Here is a 22,150-nt window from a genome sequence, read left to right on the forward strand (position 1 = left end):
ATATTCGTAAAAGTTCGTTTAGCTTGTCGTTTCAGCTTGGGCGCCAACTTGCACCAGCTGGTCTGACTGAGCCCTATCGGGTACTGTCTGCTCCCAAACGGCACTACCTGGTTTATGTCGACAGTTTGGACCCCAACGTTCACTAACTGGTCTAAATCGACAGTTTGGGCACCAGCAGACACCAGATGTTCTATATTGATAGCGAGGGTACCAACGGTCACCAACTGGTCACTATCGAGCATTTGGACGCAAAGGGCGCCAATGGGCACCAACTGGTCAATATCGACAGTTTGGGCGCCGACAGTCAACAGCAGGTCTATATCGAAAGCTTGGGAACCAAAGGACATCAACTGGTCTATATCGACAGCTTGGGCCCCAACTGGTACCAGCTGGTCTATATCAACAGCTTGGGCGCCAACTGGCACCAGCTGTTCTATATCAACAGCTTGGGCGCCAACTGGCACCAGCTGTTCTATATCAACAGCTTGGGCGCCAACTGGCACCAGCTGTTCTATATCAACAGATTGGGCGCCAACTGGCACCAGCTGGTCTATATCAACAGCTTGGGCGCCAACTAGCACCAGCCATTCTATATCAACAGCTTGGGCGCCAACTAGCACCAGCCATTCTATATCAACAGCTTGGGCGCCAACTGGCACCAGCTGGTCTATAGCGACATCTTGGGCGCCAACAGGCACCAGCTGGTCTATAGCGACATCTTGGGCGCCAACAGGCACCAGCTGGTCTATAGCGACATCATGGGCACCAGCTGGTTTAAAAAGACAACTTGGTCCCAGCAGGTCTATAAAGTCAACCGTACACCAGCTGGTCTATATCAATAGCTTGGACACCACTTGTCTTTAGAGACAGGCAGGGCCTCAATAGGGCTCCTGCATCTCTATAAAAACAGTCTTGGCCTCAACAGGGCACCAGCTGTTCAATATAACCGTCTCAGCCCCGACAGGACACCAGCTTGTCCAGTCTGAGCCCCGGCAGGGCACCAGCTTATCCATGAAGACAGTCTGGGCCCCAGCAGGGCTACAGCTTGTCTATAAAGACAGTTTCGGCCTCAGAAGGGCACTAGATAACCTGTAAAGTCAGCCTGGGCCTCAGAAGGGCATTAGATAACCTATAAAGACAGCCTGGGTACCAACTGCTCTATAAAGACAGTCTGAGCCCCAGCAGGGTACCAGCTGCTCTATAAAGACATTCTGAGCCCCGGCAGGACACCAGCTGACCTATAAAGACAGCCTGGGCCTCAAAAGGGCACCAGCTAACCTATAAAGACAGCCTGGGCCCCAGCAGGGCACAGCTTGGGCCCCAGCAGGACACCAGCTAGTCTATAAAAACAACCTGGCCTCAGCAGGGCACGAGCTGGTCTATAAAGTCTGAGCTCCAGCAGGGCACCTGCTGTTCTGGTCTATAAAAATATCCTGGGCCCTAGCAAAACACCAGCTGTTCTGGTCTATAGAGACAGCCTGGGCAACAAATCTATATGCTGCACCGGGCACCAGCTCGTATATAGTACAGACCCTCTGCCCTATAAGAGCTCCAGCTGGTCTAAAAGGACTCACTGGCCCTGAAGATCACCTAAGGAGTCTTTCTGGTCCTGGGCGCTTCAGCTAGTCCTAAACGATCTTTTGAGTAGACTCCCTGACCCTCTATCTCGTGTAATTAGATACCCTGAATTTACAGCTCGTCTCAGTAGACTATATAAAGTGGATGGCCCTCTGCAGTTGTCGTCTAAATTGACTCCGTTTAAATTAGATACCTTGGTGCCCAGATAGACACCTTTGCCCTCCAGCTTGTAGAATCCGACTCCCTGGACCTCTAGCTCGTCTAAGTAGACTCAGCTATCCTACATCGTCTCTAAAGAAAATTTCTGCTCTTCCATCTCGTCTAAATTAGCCACTAGGCCCCCCAGCTGGTATAAATAGGTTCTCTGACTCTTCGTCTCATCTGTATCGACTCGTTGGTTTATATGGGCTCCACATCCCTCCAGTTTGGCTATACAGTCTTTCCTGTCCCTTAGACACTGGCTTCACAACTCGACCTTTTTGACTCCTTCGTCCAATACCTCAAGTATATGGACTCCCTTGTTCTCCAGATTACCTACAGAACCTCTCAATGTCTGTATCGCATCCTAACTCTGTAATAACAATTTTGTAAAGGGTGATTTGTCACACTTACTTGGTGATTTCTTGATCATAAATTGAGGCCACCATTGCGGACAATTCCAGCTCCAATGTACCACTGCCGCTGCGAGTGCAAAATCCACTGGACACTGAATCGTTGCGCTCCAACGATTTCATTGCCGAATCGTCATCGTCACTGTATGGCAATTGCGTAAATTGTTGTTCTTGCAGTAATTGTTCCAATTGTTTATGATGTTGTTGTTGCAGTTGTTGCTGTAGTTGTTGTTGTGATTGATGGTGACTGGGAATGTGGACAATTGGTAGCGGCGTAGTTGTTGCTGCTGTTATTAGGTCAGTTGTAGGTGCTGCTGTTATTTCAACAGTTGATGCTGATACTGCTGCTGTTGTTGTTGTTGTTACTGCCATACAGCTACGACTCAGCGATGTTGGAGCGAGTGTGCTTTCATGTTGTTGTTGTTGTTGGTTGTTGCTGCCGCCATTCGAGTTGGCCATTGTCTCAGCTGCAGCTGTATTTGTTGTCTTGGTTGTTGTTGCCGACGATGTTGATGTGGCTGTGGCCGTTGTTAGCAATTTCTTACAATCGTTGTTGGTGTTGATGAGCGTCTCATGTTGTTGGCCAACAATTACATCGATGATTGATGGACATGACAGAAGTGTTGCTGTTAGATGATGTCTGCTGGTACTTGTTGTTGATGCTGTTGCCGCCACCGATAATGATGATGACGATGATGTGGCCGAGGGCGAAGAGGACGGCTGTGCTATCCCAGCAGCACCGCCATCGCCACTAACGTCGCTTGAAATTTGAGTGGTTTGTACAACGTCGTTGGTGTTTGACATCCAGATATCAGATTCAATGCTAAAATGGAATAAAACAAGAAAAGGTGTTAAGAATATTGAAAAATTATTATTTTAGTAGCTGTAAGAATGGGCCAAGATGGACTATAGTTTTGAAAATTTAAGGGCATTTGGAAAGCCTCCTTAATAATCTATTAACTTATTCTCCGTCTGTGATACTCCTCCATTTTTATACCCTCCACCTCGGAAAGGAGGGTATATTAACTTTGTCATTCCGTTTGTAACATCCTTAAATATTCGTCTTAGACCCCATAAAGTATATATATTCATAATCAGCATAAAATTCTAAGTCGATTTAACGATGTCTGTCTGTCTGTCTGTCCGTCTGTCTGCCTGTCTGTTGAAATCACGATACAGCCCACATTATTTGACGTAGAGCGCCAAAATTTAGCAGAGCTATTTTCATTGTGTCTAGGATGGTTGGTATTGAAAATGAGATATATAGGTCCACGTTCTGGTGTAGTCCCCATATAACGGTACCTCCCGATATTCGGTATTTTGATGATTTATGCCACATTTTTTCACGGATTTGTCTGGAAATTGGTATATGTGGGTCATAATGGTTTCGAGCTCCGGTGGCGAAACATTGCATGTATGGGTCCGTGATTTGGTATAGCCCCCATATAATGGTACCTCCCGATATTCGGTAATTTTGATGATTTTTGCAACATTTTTTCACGGATTTGTCTAAAAATTGGTATTTGTGGGTCAAAATAGGTTCCAGCTCCGGTGGCGAAACATTGCATGTATGGGTCCATGATTTGGTATAGCCCCCTTATAACGGTACCTCCCGATATTCGGTATTTTAATGGTTTTTGCCACATTTTTTTACTGATTTGTCTAAAAATTGGTATTTGTGGGTCATAATGGGCCCTAGTTCGTGTGGCGAAACATTGTAATTATAGGTCCACGTTTTGGTATAGCCCTCATATAACGGTACCTCCCGATATTCGGTAATTTGATTATTTTTGCCACATTTTTCCACGGATTTGTCTGAAAAATGGTATTTGTTGGTCATAATGGGTTCCAGCTTCGGTGGCGAAACATTGCATGCATGGGTCCATGATTTGGTATAGCCCTCATATAACGGTACCTCCCGATTTTCGGTATTTTAATGGTTTTTGCCACATTTCTTCTAATGTTTCTTTTACCCTAAGGTGGAGGGTATTAAAAGTTTGGCCCGGCCGAACTTAATGTTTTTTTACTTGTTTGAATTCGAACAGCTTTTGTTAAAATTAAAATAAAACATTTGAAGCTTAATTTTTTATGTCCGCCTCTATAAGAAGGTTGCATTTGAAAATTCGTACTGTATTTATATATCCAGTATTCAGGGTCTTGAATATTGCGTAGGCTATAACAAAAGTTTTCCATGGAAGAGGTTATAAGTACTTATGCCCTTTTATATTCTCCACCATTGTATGGAGGGTATATAAGGTTTGTCATTCCATTTGTAACACCTCGAAATATACATTTTAGACCCCCAAAGTATATATATTCTTGATCAACATAAAATTCTATGTCGATTTAGCGATGTCCGTCCGTCTATCCGTCTGCCCGTCTGTGGAAATCACTCTAGCTTCCGAACAAAATGAAGTAGATTGATAACATTTTACTCAAATGTATATTATGTCTGCAGGACTTTTGATATTGAAAATGGGCCATGTAGGTCCACGTCCTCGTATAGCCCCCATATAACGGTACCTTCCGATATGCGGAATTTTGATGATTTTAGCGACATGATTTACCAGAATTGTTTCAAAATTGGTATTTGAAGTTCGTAATGGATATTACAGCCTATGACAGAAAATAAGCTATGTAGGTCCACGTCTTCGTATAGCCCCCATATATAAGGGTACCTCCCGATATTCGGTATTTTTATGATTTTAGCGACATTATTTACCGGAATTGTTTCAAATTCGGTATGTGAAGTTCATAATGAATATTGCAGCCTATGACAGAAAATTGTCTGTGCTGGTCTACGTATTCGTATAACCCCCATATATCGGTACCTCCCGATATGCGGTATTAACATGATTTTAGCGACATTATTCACCGGAATTGTTTCAAAATTGGTATTTGAAGTTCGTAATGGATATTACAGCTTATGCCGGAAAATTGTATGTGCAGGTCCACGTCTTCGTATAGCCCCCATATAACGGTACCACCGATATTCAGTATTTTAATGATTTTAGCGACATTATTTACCGGAATTGCTTCAAATTTGGTATTTGAAGCTCGTAATGAATACTACAGCCTATGACAGAACATTGTCTGTGCAGGTCCACATTTTCGTATAACCCCCATATAACGGTACATCCCGATATTCGGTATTTTGATAATTTTAGCGATATTATTTATTAGAATTGTTTCAAATTTGGTATTTGAAGCTCGTAATAAATACTACAGCCTATGACAGAAAATTGTATGTGCAGGTCCACGTCTTCGTTTAGCCCCCATATAACGGTTCCCCCCGATATTCGGTATTTTGATGATTTTAGCGACATTATTTACCGAAATTATTTCAAATTTTTTATTTGACGTTCGCAATGGATACTACAGCCTATGCCGGAAAATTGTCTGTGCAGGTCCTCCTTTTATAACCTCCATGGTACCTCCCTATATTTGGCATTTCGATGATTTTAGCTACATTATAAACAGATTTTTTTCCAGTTTCGCTTCTAAATATTGTAATAGCTTATGACAAAAATTGCCTATGCAGGTCCATGTCGTCGTATGGACCCTAATAATATAAGGCTACATTCGGTATTTCTAAGATTTTAACAGAATTTTTAACGGATTTTATTTTTTATTATTATTATTATTATTTTAACGGATATTTATTTTGAAAATTGCCAAATTTGTACCAAATGGTGGAGGGTATTCAAAGTTCGGCCCGGCCGAACATATAGCTTTTTTACTTATTTTAATTGACTTCGCTTATCGAAAAGTTTCCCCTTCACCCAATTTGATCTACCCTAATGTACATCCATAAACTCAATATATCACATAAGATAATAGCGGGAAACCAAATATTCGATCTGATAAATCAATCAATTTAATAGAATTTCACACATTCACTGTCCAAAACTAGTTTATCACTGCCAAAATCTTATTCCGATAATAATTGAAATTCATTTTCAAAATTTGTCGCGTTTTGGAACGGAACTATTAAATCAAGTTGCCAATGTTTGTTGTCTCATATTCTTGCTGTCGTTTGATTTCTGATGGTTATGTTGTTCTTGTACAACGACTACAACATTAATTTTGAAACGTGTTTTTTTCTTAGCTAAATTTATTCTTCTTTAAAAAACGAAAGTTATTCAATGGCTTGGCATTTAATAGAATCCAAAGAAGACAAAGAACAAGTTTTACTGAAGATGGTTTATGTTACGTGTCTAAAGACAATGAAGACACAAAGGGAGAATTTGAACCAAATAAATATTGGGTAGTTTCAAATGCGTTCTAATTAGATTTAATTCGTTATTTCGATAATCTATGTATTCATATAAAAGAAAAATGAAATAACTGCGAACTCTCAGACGAAACGGCTGAAGCCAGAATTTGAAATTTTTCATGGTAAATGTACTAAAAATTGTATACTTTATACCTGGTGCAATGCAGGATAGATAACCAGGGAGTTTTTGGAAATTCGAACTTAAATGTAATGAAAAGTTCCAAAATGGTACTAAACATCTAAAATGGAACTATTTCCTATTATACGAACGAACTTCAAATTTGATATGAGGATCAAGGTTAGAAAGTAAATTTGATATACGAAGGTCGTTTCGGAAATGTGTACTAAGTGTGCGAATTAATTAAGGGTGGACGGATGAAGCTGGAATTGTGATAAGCTGAAGTGTGAAGCTGGATAAGGGGGTGATTTTGGAAATACAGGGTGAGATAAAAAAACTGCATCCAACTTCAGACTGATGTCATTTCTAAGCAACTTCGTCCGGCAGTTGTTAAAATTATTCCAGAGACAGCTCATTATATTGTTTACAAGTGTACAAAAGCATTTTGGTGAGAATTTTCTAGAAAAAAAAATTCTTCGTGATTGAATTCAAGTGTGATTTCCTTATATTTGGCTGGAAAACCACAAGAGTCTGTCGTTAGAGCGGTCGATTAATACGAGCGAACCGTTAGAGCACACCAGCATTTAAGTGTGAATAAATCTTTTGTATCTCGCACCATCGCTCGTTAACGTGATACTGGTAGCGTAGCCTGATGTCAAGGAAGTGGACAGAAGAAAATAGCAACATCAGCAGAAAGGGTTCGAAAAGTAAAGAAGCGACTTGATCGAAACCTGCGTCGCAGTGGCCGAAAAATGACTCTTGAGCTAAACATATCGCAATATTCCATTCGGCAAATATTGAAAAATGAGCTCGGGATAAAGCCATTGAAATTCCAAAAAGTGCAAGGACTTACCCCGCAACAGAAAGAAAATAGACTCAAAAGAGCTGAAGAGTTGCATCACTTGGCTGAAAGTGGTGAACTGCCGAGTTTAGTTTTCTCCGATGTGAGAACATTCGTTGTCCAGCAGTTTGTAAACAAACAAAATAGTCGTGTTTACTTGCCAAAGAGGTCAGGATGGACATTCCAACAGAACTCAGCAGTATCGTACTCAGCACGCGCCACCAAAGAATGGTTACAAAATGAGGTTCCTCGCTTCATTTCCAGCGCACATTGGCCACCAAATTCTCTGGTTACCAATCCATTGGAATATTTTGGAAAGCATGGTTGGCAATAAAATTACAAAAGTGTCGATCACCTCAAGCAATCGCTTCGCCGGGATTGGACAAAAATACCGCAGAGCAAAATTCGGGCAGCGTGTGACCGTTTCATTGGAGGTTTGAAGGCCATAAATCGTGCCAAAGGTACCAATTCGAACAAATTTAAACTTATTCTAAAATTTGATGCTATTTCCAAAATTTTATACCCTACACCACAAGGTTGTCAGGGTATTATGTTTTTGTGCATTTGTTTGTAACAGGTGAAAGGAATCGAGATAAACCAATAGTTCCTTTTGATGATCCGCATAGAATCACATTCTAACAATAAGTATGCCAAATTTGATCGAAATCGATTCAGATATAGCTATAGCTCCCATATATATTGTTCATCCGATTTATTATATTTGTTCTCAACAGCCGTAATATGCACTCCGTAACAACGATATTCAGGAAAAATATCAAATTCAGCTCAGAAATACCTTTGCAAAATTTCATCGATGGGTTCGGATTTGGATATAGCTCCCATATATATCTTTATCTGATTTCAAGTTAATTGTGCACCAAATGGGTAATACAAGCCCGAATTTAAAAGACACAAATGTCTCGACAAATTTAGTCCTTCGGACTTTAAATTATAATTATATAATCATAGTTTGTATGATTTAATTCTCACAAATTGCTGTGGGGTATCATAAAGTAGGTCCCGCACGACTTTAAGACTTTACTTGTTTGCTTTGATATTTATTTTCAAATGTTTTTATTTTTTTTTTTTCAAGTTTTTATTTTTCCAATTCCCATGATCACCCCTCCCATTATCATTTCTATTTATCATTGTAATAAAATTAATTGCAACAAATAATCTTAGCCAAGTTATAAACCATTATTATCTTCCAAATATAATCATAAACATTTGTCTTGTTTTAGTGATCTTTTGTTTCGACTCCCAATTTCCACTGACGTTCATTAGCGTCAACCATAGCTTTGTTGTTACACGATAATTATTAAAACGTTTAATGGCATCGAAATTATTTTCTGTTAATTTTATTTGCCTTCAATCGATTGGATCTTGAGGTGGTCGATTTGCTCGCGTATTCTATTAAAAGATTAATGGTGTTGAGCGTTTTTCGATACCGAGTGTGGCATGTGGCACCTGCAGTTGCCGGCAGATTTTTATCAAATGAATGGGATTATTTCTGTTGTTGTTGTTGCAGTTGCCCGCTGATTCGGTAGTAATTTAATTAAGCGCAATATAATTTTAACAATTCACCACCATTTAATATGTGGTTAATTGTGGATAAAGACAATGGCATGATGTCTATTTTTTCGAATTTCGAAAAAAAGTCGAAGGTACTCGGGTCAAAAAATTTGTTTTTTCTCAAAAAAACCTGAGAGAAATTTTCGAAAAATCTGAGAAACGTTTAATGGCATGCTAATTTGTGCAATCTATTTTTATGCCCTCAACCATTCTATAGAGGATATTTTAGCTTTGTCATTCCGTTTGTAACTTCTCGAAATATTCAGAATACACCCTACAAAGTATATATATTCTGGATCAGCGTAAAATTCTAGGACGATCTAGCAATGTCCGTATGAATGTCTGTCTGTTGTAATCATACTATCTTTCGAACGAATTGAAATAGAAAGCTAACATTTTAGGCAGGTTAAGTTCGTAAATGGGCCATGGTGGTCAACCTTTTTCGTATAGCCCCCATATAAAGGTACCTCCCGATATTCGGTATTTTGATGATTTTAGGTACATTCTTCACAGGAATTATTTCAATCTTCGTATTTGAAGTTCGTAATGGATACCACAGCCTAAGGCAGAAATTTGTCTGTGTAGGTCCACGTTTTCGTATAGCCCCCATATAACGGTACCTCCCGATATTCGATGTTTTCATGATTTTAGCGACAGGAATTATTTCAAACTTCGTTTTGGAAAATCTTAATGAGAACTACAATCTATGGCAAAAAATTTCGTATGCAGGTCCACTTTTTAGTATCCCCCATGTAACAGTACCTCCCGATCTTCGGTCTTTTCATGATTTTAGCGACATTATGTACCGGAATCGTTTCAAATTTGGTATTTGAAGTTCTTAATGGATATTACAGCCTATGCCAGAAAATTGTCTGTGCAGGTCCACTTTTTCTTATAGCCCCCATATAACTGTACCTTCCGGTGTTCGGTGTTTTGATGATTTTAGCGACATTATTTACCGGAATGGTTTCAAATTTGGAGTTCGTAATAGATACTACAGTATAAAACAGAAAATCGGCCATGTAGGTCCACGTCTTCTTATAGCCCCCATACAACTGTACCTCCCGATATTCGGTATTTTGTTGGTTTTAGCGACATTATTCACCGGAATTGTTTCAAATTTGGTATTTGATGTTCGTAGTGGATATTACAGCCTATGACAGAAAATTGTCTGTGCAGGTCCACGTCTTCGTATAGCCCCCATATAACGGTACCTCCCGATATTCGGTATTTTGATGATTTTAGCGATACTTTTTACAGGAATTATTTCAAATTTCATATTTAAAGTTCGTAATGGGTACTACAGCCTAAGACAGAAAATTGTCTGTGTAGGTCCACGTCTTCGTATAGACCCCATATAACGGTACCTCCCGATATTCGATGTTTTCAGGATTTTAGCGACAGGAATTATTTCAAACTTCGTTTTGGAACATCTTAATGAGAACTACAATCTATGGCAAAAAATTTCGTATGCAGGTCCACTTTTTAGTAGCCCCCATATAACAGTACCTCCCGATATTCGGTATTTTCATGATTTCAGCAACATTATTTACCAGAATCGTTTCAAATTTGGTATTTGAAGTTCTTAATGGATATTACAGCCTATGCCAGAAAATTGTCTGTACAGGTCCACTTTTTCTTATAGCCCCCATATAACTGTACCTCCCGATATTCGGTATTTTGATGATTTTTGCGGCATTATTCACCGGAATCGTTTCAAATTTTGTATTTGAAGTTCGTAATAAATACTACAACCTATGGCAAAAAATCTTGTATGCAGGTCCAGGTCATCGCATAGCCCCCATATGACGGTACCTCCCGATATTCGGTATTTTGATGATTTTTGCGGCATTATTCACCGGAATCGCTTAAAATTTGGTATTTGAAGTTCGTAATAAATACTGCAGGCTATGACAAAAATTTTTGTATGCGTGTCCAAGTTTTCGTATTGCCTCCATATGACATAGCCCCCACCCCCTTACGATATCCGATATTTTAATGATTTTGGCGACATTATTCATTGGAACTGTTTCAAATTTCGTATTTGAAGTTCGTAATGAATACTACAGCATATTACAAGAAAATTCGTAAGCAGGTCTACGTCTATGTATGGTCCCCAGATAATTATTACTTTTTTTTTTTTTTGTGAAAAATTTCAATTTCTTTCCTAATGGTGAAGGATATTGAAATTTCGTCCCGGCCGAACTTAGCTTCTTTTTATTTTATGTTTTTTTTTTTTTTTTTTTTTTGTATTGGTAGAGTTATTACAGATATATCCTTTTTACGAAGTTCGAAAATGACAATTCTAATTTTCCAATTTTTTTCTTAGTTCGAACTGCGTTTTAACTACAAAAATCAGTTTGATGTATGAAATAAGTCTCAAACATGTAGAAATGTATGGAGTCCAATATCAAACCTCTGCATGCGTCTGAATGATGTCAAAAAGTTATTAATGGATTTTTTGGAGATATATAAACAAGTTGGGATATTGCCATGATATACAAACATATATCTTGTTTATGTATGGCCGGACATAGGTATGTCATTCATAATTTTTATATTCCAAAAAAAAAGTCACATACATTTTTTCACTTCAAATGTTATCGAATTGTGGACAAGCCCAATTTATTTGTTCAAAAACAATAAATTTAAAAAACAAATATGAGTCAGTAGATGAGATGTTTTTTTTTTTTTTTTTTTTTTTTTTTTTTTGAACATCACTTCAAACTGATTGCAATATTCAAATTATTTTGGCCAGTTCTGCACAATTTCTTGTTTCGGATGACATTCAAGTTGAGATGGACATGATGTTATCAAATGTTTGGCATGACAATCGTAGTTGTTACTTTTCAAAACATACTCGCCGTGTATCACCCATAAATTGTGTTAACCACTATTTTGCTAGGTCATTTCCTACATTTTTTCCTCCTATTATTTTTATTTGCATCTTCCTATTGAGGTGTTCAACATCCAACTAATTAAAATTTTGCCATTTCATGACATTGCAATTAACACATAAGATTGGGTTTTATTACTGCCTCAACATACCTTATCAAAACAATGATAAAGACAATTGCAAAAAAGGTTTTCAAATGTATTATGAATGAAATAAATGTTGGACAATGAAGTATATTTTGGGTTAGATATGGTGTTGCACTCGATGTATTTTACTGCCTCAATGTCTTTGCTTCAAAGTAAACCAAAAGCCCGATATGAAGATTTATGACACATCCCAGCAAAATGTTTAACAGCAAAGAAGTAGCTCAATAAAATGGTTTTAATATCTTGAAAATACATGAAATCAAAAGGTATCACTATATGAGGGCTATACCAAATGGTGGACCTGTATTGAAATTTGTTGGCCACTAAAAACCACAAATCTTAAGTGTACTACTGTTTTTTATCTCTTCTCTATATGTGTAAAAAAGGAACATGTTTGTACGATCGACTGTTTGTTTGTAATTTGTAGACTCAAAAAACAGCTGAAAATATTTTCCAAATATACTATAGTATAGCCTGAAAGTAATAAAGCTGGAGATACAGCATTAAAATCGTAGGTACCACCAAAAAAAAAACAGTAAAGAAAGTCCTGAAGTCGGACGGGGCCGACTTTATGATACCCTACACCACTTTGCTAATTTAGTTGAGCTCTGCATAACAGTTAAAAGTTTTTATGGGAGAATTCAATCATACACGCTATGATTATAATTATTATTTAAAGTTCAAAGGACTAAATATGCCGAAGCATTTGTATCTTTTAAATTCGGACTTGTATTGCCCATTTGGTGCACAATTAATTTGAAATCGGATAAAAATATATATGGGAGCTATATCCCAATCGGAACTGATCTCGATTACATTTGGCAAAGATATTTCTGAGCTGTATTTGATATATTTCCCCAAATATTGTTGTTACGGAGTGCATATTACGGCTGTGGGTAACAAATATGACAAATCGGATGAATAATATATATGGGAGCTATAGCTATATCTGAACCGATCTTCACCAAATTTGACATACTAGCTTCTAGACTTAATTCGGTCGTAAGTGCCAATTTCGGCAAATATTAAACGTTTGGTGCACAATCAAAGGTAAATCGGACGAAGTTATATGTGGGAGCTATATCCAAATCTGAACCGATCTCGATAAAATTTAGCAAATGTATTTCTGAGCTGTATTTGATATATTCCCCCAAATATTGTTGTTACAGAGTGAATATTACGGCTGCGGATGACAAAAATAACAAATCGGATGAACAATATATATGGGAGCTATAGCTATATCTGAACCGATTTCGATCAAATTTGGCATACTTATTTTCAGGTCCATTCTGATCGTACGTGCAAAATTCCATACTATTCGGACTGATATTACACGTTTGGTGCACAATAAAAGAAAAATCGGACGAACATATATATGGGGGCTAAATCTAAATTTTGACCGATTATTTCCAATTTCAATAGAGCCAAACAAATGATTTATGCAAAATTTGATCTGGATAGGGCAATAAATGCGAACTGTACTTTGTTTACAAAAATACATGGACAGACGGACGGACATGCATAAATCGACTCCGAATGTGATTCTATGCAGATCATCAAAAGGAACTATGGGTCTATCTCGTTTCCTTTTGCCTGTTACAAACACATGCACAAAGAAATAATACCCTGACCACCTTGTGGTATAGGGTATAATTAGATTTTGTATGCACACATCTATTGATCGGTTATAGATAAAATCTTCAAATTTGGAATATGTAACGGAATTTGTTAAAAAAAATTAAAATCCGTATGGATTTGGATATAGCTCCTATATAAATTTACGTTCAATTATGCACTTAAATTGCAAGCAATTTGGTATTATGTGAACCGATTGAGCTAAAATCTGGACACTTGTTATAAAACTTTGAGAAGTAAAGTAGATATTCCGTGGTGCTTTTGGAAATGTGTACTAACTGTAAGGACTGTACTAAATGGTACCAAAGTTGTGCAATTTGATTTTTGTTGGAAAAGGTATAGAATTGTATATTTAACATTTGGTATTAGGGTCAAGGGATATTCAATATTTGCCGAGGACACTATATACATAAATTATTTGCGAGTACACTATATACATAAAATGCACGAATTCCGAGGAATCTTAATCCTTAATTTTCCAAAAATATAAAAAAGGGGTAGAAGTGAGAATTTTTCCCTTTATTTAGGTTACTTTGCTCTGCTAACTTCCAAAACGGCGATAAATGCGTCTGCTATTTTAAATTTCATTTTCACAATCTGCTAGATTTTCTCTGTAAATATGTTTCATGTTACCCAGTGAAATTGCTGATTTTTATACCCTTCACATTGAGAAGGAAGCAAGACAGACCCATAGTGGCTTTTGAGGACTTTCTGTCCGTCCATGTATTCTAGTGAACAAAATGTAGGTCGCATTTAGTATCCGATTAGGATGACATTTTCCAAACAATATTTGTTTGGCCCAAGGACGAACCCTATTGAAATTGGTGATAATCGGATCAGATTTATATGTATCTCCACACATATCTTTATCCAATTTCGGCTTAATTGTGTATCAAATGGCTAATCTAAGTCTAAATGACCTGTTGGATGTACCAAACCTCATTCAGTCTAGAAGCAAGTAAATCAAATCAGATATTGCTCGAAAATACCCCTGCCAAATTTTGTCGAGATCTGTTCAGATTAGGATATAGCTCCAATATAAATCTTCAAACGATGTCGGGTTTATTGCGCACCATATGGCCTGAATTTTGGTATTTACGACTGAATTCATCCCATAAACCAGCACTTGAAATTTGGTTTATAGGGGGGGTTTTAAGTCCCTCACATGCGTAATATGCATTCGACAACAATGATATTTGGTACCGGATATATTATATAGCTCGGAAATACCTCTGCCAAATGTTATCAAGATCGGTCCAGATTTGGATACAGATCCCATATATATCCTTATTCTGAAACCAAACTATAACTGCTCTAAAGCCAAATGTTGTGGTATGATCTGCTTCAAATAAATTCCTTTCTTACGGGATCTCTACTAAATATGCATATTGGAGTAGGGTATCATTTTGTCAGCCCCGCCCCACTTTTGACTTTTCCGTACTGGTTTTAATTATACCCTCAGCCATATGGCTACAGAGGGTATATATCACTTCATACGATAAAAACGTGCCTAGTCGAAATAATGGTTTAAGACCCTAGGTCTCTTTGAATCAAATCCGTTTCAGAACATTTGGAGTCGATCTACCTATGTCCGTCCGTCCGTCTGTCTGTCTGTCTGGCTGGGTGTTGCGCACGATAACTCTCGAAGGGAGTATCCGATTTGATCCAAACTTGGTACATTGTAATATTTTTGTCAAACTTAGATCAAGTTCGGAGATGGACAATATCGGTCCACTCCTTCCGGTACCTCCCACACAAAATGTCAAAATTTTCAGAGAAAATAATTTATTGCACAGAAAGAGAAAGGATAATCCGATTTTGCTCGAACTTTGCGAATCCTAATATTTGCACCAGTGCTAGATCAGGTGCTAAAATGGACAGTACCTTCCCCACAAAGGGTCAACATTTCGAATAATTTTAACTCTTATGAAATGTGATATAAGGATTCGAACGTCTTCAAATTTCACACATTCCAATATTTTTATTAACCCAAGGTCTGGTGTGAAAATGGAATATATCGGTACACTTGTTCGAGTAACTCCCCCACAAAAGGTCAAAATTTTCAAAAACAATAAAATATATTTTTTTTCTGCACATAAAGAGAAGCAATAATCCGATTTTGCTCCAAATTTGCATATCCTAATGTTTGCGTCAGTGCTAGGTCTGGTGCGAAAGTGGACAATATCGGTCCACTTCATCAAGTACCTCTCCCCACAAATGCTCAAAAATTTTGAATATCCATGAAGCTCATAAAAAACGAAATCAACATTCGATTCAATACCAGATATGATACATCTCAATATTTCCATCAACACAAGATCCGTTATAAAGATAGTAGGTCGGAGATCTGTTGTAAAGATGCCATATATCTACGAACCCCTTCTGGTACCTCACCCACAAAGGGACACAATTTTCAATACTTTTATCTGTCATAAATTTCTTTACAACTTGCTATATAAATATATGGCTCCTTCGGGAGTGCGTTGTTAATTTTTGAAGGACAAGGTGGACGAACAGTGACAAGGAAAGGGTGACGTACGAATTTATTCGTGACGCAAAGTTCGTACTGGACCGTCCAGACTTTCGCGTCGGCTTAAGTACTGGTTTCTTACTGACGGGGCACGGCTCTCTCAATGCATTTTTGCATAAGAGAGGTCTTGCCAGACGGATTTATCTGGGTGCGGAATGACCGAAGACTGGGTGCATATACTGACGGAATCCAGAATCCGGAGATGAAAATGATATTTAAGATTTCTAATAAATTGGATAAAAATGTTATATATATCATATTTATTAAGGTCCGATACGAAATTATAAATATGGACCCATTCTTTCAGATCCCACTCCATAGAGGGTCAAGAGTTTGAAAATTCATAACAGAAGTCAAAATATTTTTAAATAGTCGAATATTGGCTGAGGGTATACATCCGTCGGCAAAACCAACTGATACTTCTTTACTTGTTTTTGTCCGTTTTTCAATATTAACATATGTTAAACCAGTAAAGAAAGTCCTAAAGACGGGCGGGGCCGACTTTATGATACCCTATACCACTTTGCTAATTTAGTAGAGCTCCACGTAACAATTAAAAGTTTTTATGGGAGAATTCAATCATACACGCTATGATTATAATTATAATTTAAAGTTCAAAGGTCTAAATATGCCGAAGCATTTATATCTTTTAAATTCGGACTTGTATTGCATATTTGGTGCACAGTTAATTTGAAATCGGGTAAAGATATATATGGGAGCTATATCCAAATCTGAACCGATCTCGATAAAATTTGGCAAAGATATTTCTGAGCTGTATTTGATATATTTCCCTGAATATCGTTGTTACGGAGTGCATATTACGGTTGTGGGTAACAAATATAACAAATCGGATGAATAATATATATGGAAGCTATAGCTATATCTGAACCGATCTTCACCGAATTTGACATACTAGCTTCTAGACTCAATTCGGTCGTAAGTGCCAATTTGGGCAAATATTAGACGTTTGGTGCACAATCAAAGGTAAATCGGACGAAGTTATATATGGGAGCTATATCCAAATCTGAACCAATCTCGATAAAATTTAGGAAATGTATTTCTGAGCTGTATTTGATATATTCCCCCAAATATTGTTGTTACAGAGTGCATATTACGGCTGTGGGTAACAAATATAACAAATCGGATGAACAATATATATGGGAGCTATAGCTATATCTGAACCGATTTCTATCAAATTTGGCATATTTATTTTCAGGTCCTATCTAATCGTACGTGCAAAATTTCATACGTTTGGTGCACAATAAAAATCAGATTGGACGAAGATATATATGGGAGCTGTATCTAAATTTTGACCGATTATCTCCAATTTCAATAGGGTTCGTCCTTGGGCCAATCAAATGATTTGTGCAAAATTTCATCTAGATAGGGCAATAAATGCAAACTGTACTTTGTATACAAAAATACATGGACAGACGGACGGACGGACGGACTTGCATAAATCGACTCAGAATGCGATTCTATGCAGATCATCAAAAGGAACTATGGGTCTATCTCGTTTCCTTTTGCCTGTTACACACAAATGCACAAAGACATGATACCCTGACCACCTTGTGGTGTAGGGTATAAATATCAATACAGGCTGAGATAAAAAATGCAACAAAGTCCAAAACAGAATTTTTAAAATTTTTTATATTTATTGAATGAAAGCATAAAATGTCGGAAATACCACCAATTTTTAGAATAAATTTAGATATGTTCGAACTGGCACGAGTTATGGCCTTCAAACGGCCAATGAAACCGTCACACCCTTCCCGAATGTTACCAGCTGTATTTTGGCAAATTCCCAGCGAAGAGCTAGATTGATCTAGAAACTGATTAGAAAATGATCGACACTTTGGTATTTTGTAGTGCCAACCTTGCTTTCTAAAACACTCCAGACACCATTGTCCAACGGATAGCTTCCATAAATAGGTTTCAGCCGATTTGATGTTTAAGTCCCTCACATTCATAATACGCATTCGACAACAATGACATTTGATACCAATAATATTCAACTCGGAAATACCTCTGCAAAATTTTTTTATTTTATTCGTCATGGAATTCAAGCGCGATAGTGTGATTATTTTATTCGTCATGGAATTCAAGCGCGATAGTGTGATTTCTTTATATTTGTCTGGAAAACCACGTGTGGCTATTGTTAAAGCATTCCGACCTCAAGGAAGTGGACGGAAAACAGCAACATCAGAAGAAATGGTTCGAAAAGTAAAGAAGCGACTTGATCGAAACCCGCGTTGCAGTGGCCGAAAACTGTCTCGTGAGCTGAACATATCGCAATATTCCATTCGGCAAATATTGAAAATTGAGCTCGGGGTAAAACCATTGAAATTCCAAAAAGTGCAAGAACTTACACTACAACATAAAGAAAATAGACTCAAAAGAGCTAAAGAGTTGCTTCGCTTGGCCGAAAGTGGTGAACTGCCGAATTTTGCCAAAAAAGTCAGCTTAAAATGTGTACCTTCGGTTGGCCACCAGAATTCAAGCGCCGTCTATGGTGATGGTGTGGGTCGCCATAACAGCCGATGGTCGCTCTCCGCTCGTATAAATCGACCGTGGCATCAGAATAAATCGCGAATTTTATCGCGAATTTTATCGCGAAAATATTCTGGAGGGTGTATTAAAGCCTTGTGCACGCAAACATTTTGGCCGCAGACCTTGGACATTCCAACAGGACTCAGCACGCGCCTACCAGAAATGGTTACAAAATTACGTTCCTCGCTTCATTTCCAGCGCACTATGGTCACCAAACACTCCGGATTATTTTGGCAAGCAAGGTTGGCACTAAAAAATACCAAAGTGTATATCACCTCAAGCAAGCACTTCGCCGCGAATGGGCCAAAATACCGCAGAGCAACATTCGGGCAGCGTGTGACGGTTTCATTGGTCGTTTGAAGACCATAATTCGTGCAAAAGGTGGCCAATTCGAACAAATCTAAACTTATTCCAAAATTTGATAGTATTTCCGAAATTTTTTGCTTTCATTAAAAAAATAAAAAAAAAGAATGTAAGAATTATTGCGTTTGACTTAGTCGCAGTTTTTTTATCTCACCCTGTAATATTCAGAATTGGATATGCCTTCCATATATTAGTTTCCTATGAAACCAAACTATAACTGCTCTAAAGCCAAATGTTGATAGGTGGTATGATTTACTTCAAATTAATTCTTTTGTTACGGGAACTCTTCTAAATATGCATAGTGGTGTATTGTATCATATAGTTGGCCCCGCCCGACTCTTGAGCTTCACTTATTGGTATTAATATAATCCTTTTCGAAGTGATATCATGGACTCTATGACAATGCTATTTGTATAAAAGATAAAAATGTCTCCGTCAAGTTTGGTGAAAATCGATTCAGAATTGAATATGCTTCCCATATATTAGTTCTCTCTGAAATCAAATTATAACTGGTCTAAAGCCAAAGGTTGATAGGTGATATGATCTACTTTTAATAAATACCCAATATAAATTATTTTGCTACGGGAGCTCTACTAAATATGCATATTGGTGTAGAGTATCATATAGTCGGCCACGCCCCACTTTTGACTTTTCCGTACTGATTTTAATTTTTGTTTATTTTTCAATAACCACATTTGTTTAAAAGTTGGAAAAAAAAAACCAGTTTCAAAATTGTTCTTATTTTCTAATTTTAGAATATGTGATTTTCAATTGCTAGAGAGTATTTTATTCCTTACTTTGGAGCGTTTCTAACAAATAGTAAAATTGAACCCCGCAATTTTCCTAATCTTCTAAGAGCTATAAAAACAATTTCGAACAGTAGCTGATTAGATCCATAAATTCCACAAATAAAATGTCAGTACAGAAGTCAATCGCAATTTCCAAGGCATCTCATTATTCTTAAGATGCGATTAACACCTCTAGGAACTGCTTATCTGCCACAGTGGTAATTAGCCATAGCGGAAATAACAATTAAACAATTAATTAATCTTAGTTGAACTCATAAAATTTTAATGACGTGTTGTTGGAAATTAAAACTCATTTCAAGACGAACGACAAATATTGTTCCCAAAACGAAGGCAAAGAGGAAAATTACTAAGAATAATAACAACAAGAAAAATACATTAACAATGTGGAAATAATTTACGTTAATAAATGGCAACGGTAGCCAAAAAAGTCATTTACAAAAAATAAAAACAGAACTAACAACAATAAATGCAATAACAAAGAGAAAAAAAATCTAAGAGCATGGTACACATATGACCTTCTTTGAGTCTCCACACCGACAATTTCGATTTGTGGCCGTCTGCGATGGGTTTGGTAGCAGCGATACGGCCATTAAGCCATGGAGAAGAAGACGAATAACAAGAAAAAAAACCTTTAAACCCAAGCAATAATTTCAAATAAAGTTCAGAGTGGTAGGGGACAAGACAAAAAAAAATGTAATAACAGCAGGAAAAAACCATACATCTCAGCATCCAGCCACACAAAACATCAAAAACAACAAACATTACTAACAATAACCGATTTTCTTTATGAAGTATCGAAATAAATATTTGAACATTTTTTTTGGTTGTGCTGTTTGCCTCTGACTACAGATCCCATTATTTTTTTTACCCTCCACCATAGAATGGAGGGTATATTAAGTTTGTCATTCCGTTTGTAATACTTTGAAATATACACTTTAGACCCCACAAAGTATATATATTCTTGATCAGCATAAAAATCTATGTCGATTTAGCGTTGTCCGTCCGTCTATCCGTCTGTGGAAATCACTCTAGCTTCCGAACAAAATGAAGTACGTTGATAAAATTTCACTCAAATGTTTATTGTGTCTGCAGGACTTTTGGTATTGAAAATGGGTCATGTAGGTGCACGTCTTAGTATAGCCCCCATATATCGGTACCTACCGATATTCGGTATTTTGATGATTTTAGCGACATTATTCACCGGAATTGTTTCAAATTTGTTATTTGAAGTTCCAAAGGGATACTACAGCCTAAGACAGAATATTGACTGTGCAGGTTCACGTCTTGTATAACCTCCATATAACTGCACCTCCCGGTATTCGGTATTTTGATGATTTTAGCAACATTATTCACCGGAATTGTTTCAAATTTGGTATTTGAAGTTCGTAATGGATATTACAGCCTATGACACAAAATTGTCCGTGCAGGTCAACGTCTTCGTATAGTCCCCATATAACGGTACCTCCCGATATTCGGTATTTTTAAGATTTTAGCGACATTATTTACCAGAATTGTTTCAAAATTGGTATTTAATGTTCATAATAGATACTACAGCTAAGACAGAAAATTGTCTGTGCAGGTCAACGCCTTCATATAGCCCCCATATAACGGTACTTCCCGATATTCGTATTTGAGGATTTTAGCGACATTATACACTGGAATTGTTTCAAATTTGATATTGAAGTCCGTAATGGATACTACAGCCTAAGAAAGAAAATTGTTTGTGCAAGTCCATTTCTTCGTATTAGCCCCCATCATAACGGTACCTCACGATATTCGGTATTTGATGATTTTGCGACATTTATCACTGGAATTGTTTCAAATTGGTATTTGAAGTTTCAAAGGGATACTACAGCCTAAGAATGAAAATTCTTTGTGCAAGTCCATGTCTTCGTATAGCCCCCATATAACGGTACCTCACGATATTCGGTATTTGATGATTTTTGCGACATTGTAGCACTGAATGTTTCAAATTTGGTATTTGAAGTTTCAAAGGGATACTACAGCCTAAGAATGAAAATTCTTTGTGCAAGTCCATGTCTTCGTATAGCCCCATATAACGGTACCTCACGATATTCGGTATTTTGCGACATTTATCACTGGAATTGTTTCAAATTTGGTAAAGTTCGCAATAAATACTACAACCTAAGACAGAATATTATTTGTGCAAGTCCACGTCTTCGTATAGTCCCCATATAACGGTACCTCCATTCGGTATTTTAATG

General features: G+C 37.4%; 1 protein-coding gene across 2 annotated transcripts in view; it reads right to left on the reverse strand.

Annotated features, from left to right (window-relative positions):
• Positions 1–22,150, reverse strand: part of LOC101894072 (protein timeless) — a 98,835-nt gene that overhangs the window by 1,080 nt on the left and 75,605 nt on the right. For both annotated transcript variants that reach the window (XM_059124810.1, XM_020038492.2), the window contains one exon: positions 2,191–3,012. In XM_059124810.1, the coding sequence (XP_058980793.1) occupies positions 2,191–3,012 (822 nt within the window). The remainder of the gene's footprint in view (positions 1–2,190; positions 3,013–22,150) is intronic.

This window comes from Musca domestica, unplaced genomic scaffold (genome assembly GCF_030504385.1).
Source record: "Musca domestica strain aabys unplaced genomic scaffold, Musca_domestica.polishedcontigs.V.1.1 3, whole genome shotgun sequence".
NCBI lineage: Eukaryota > Metazoa > Arthropoda > Insecta > Diptera > Muscidae > Musca > Musca domestica.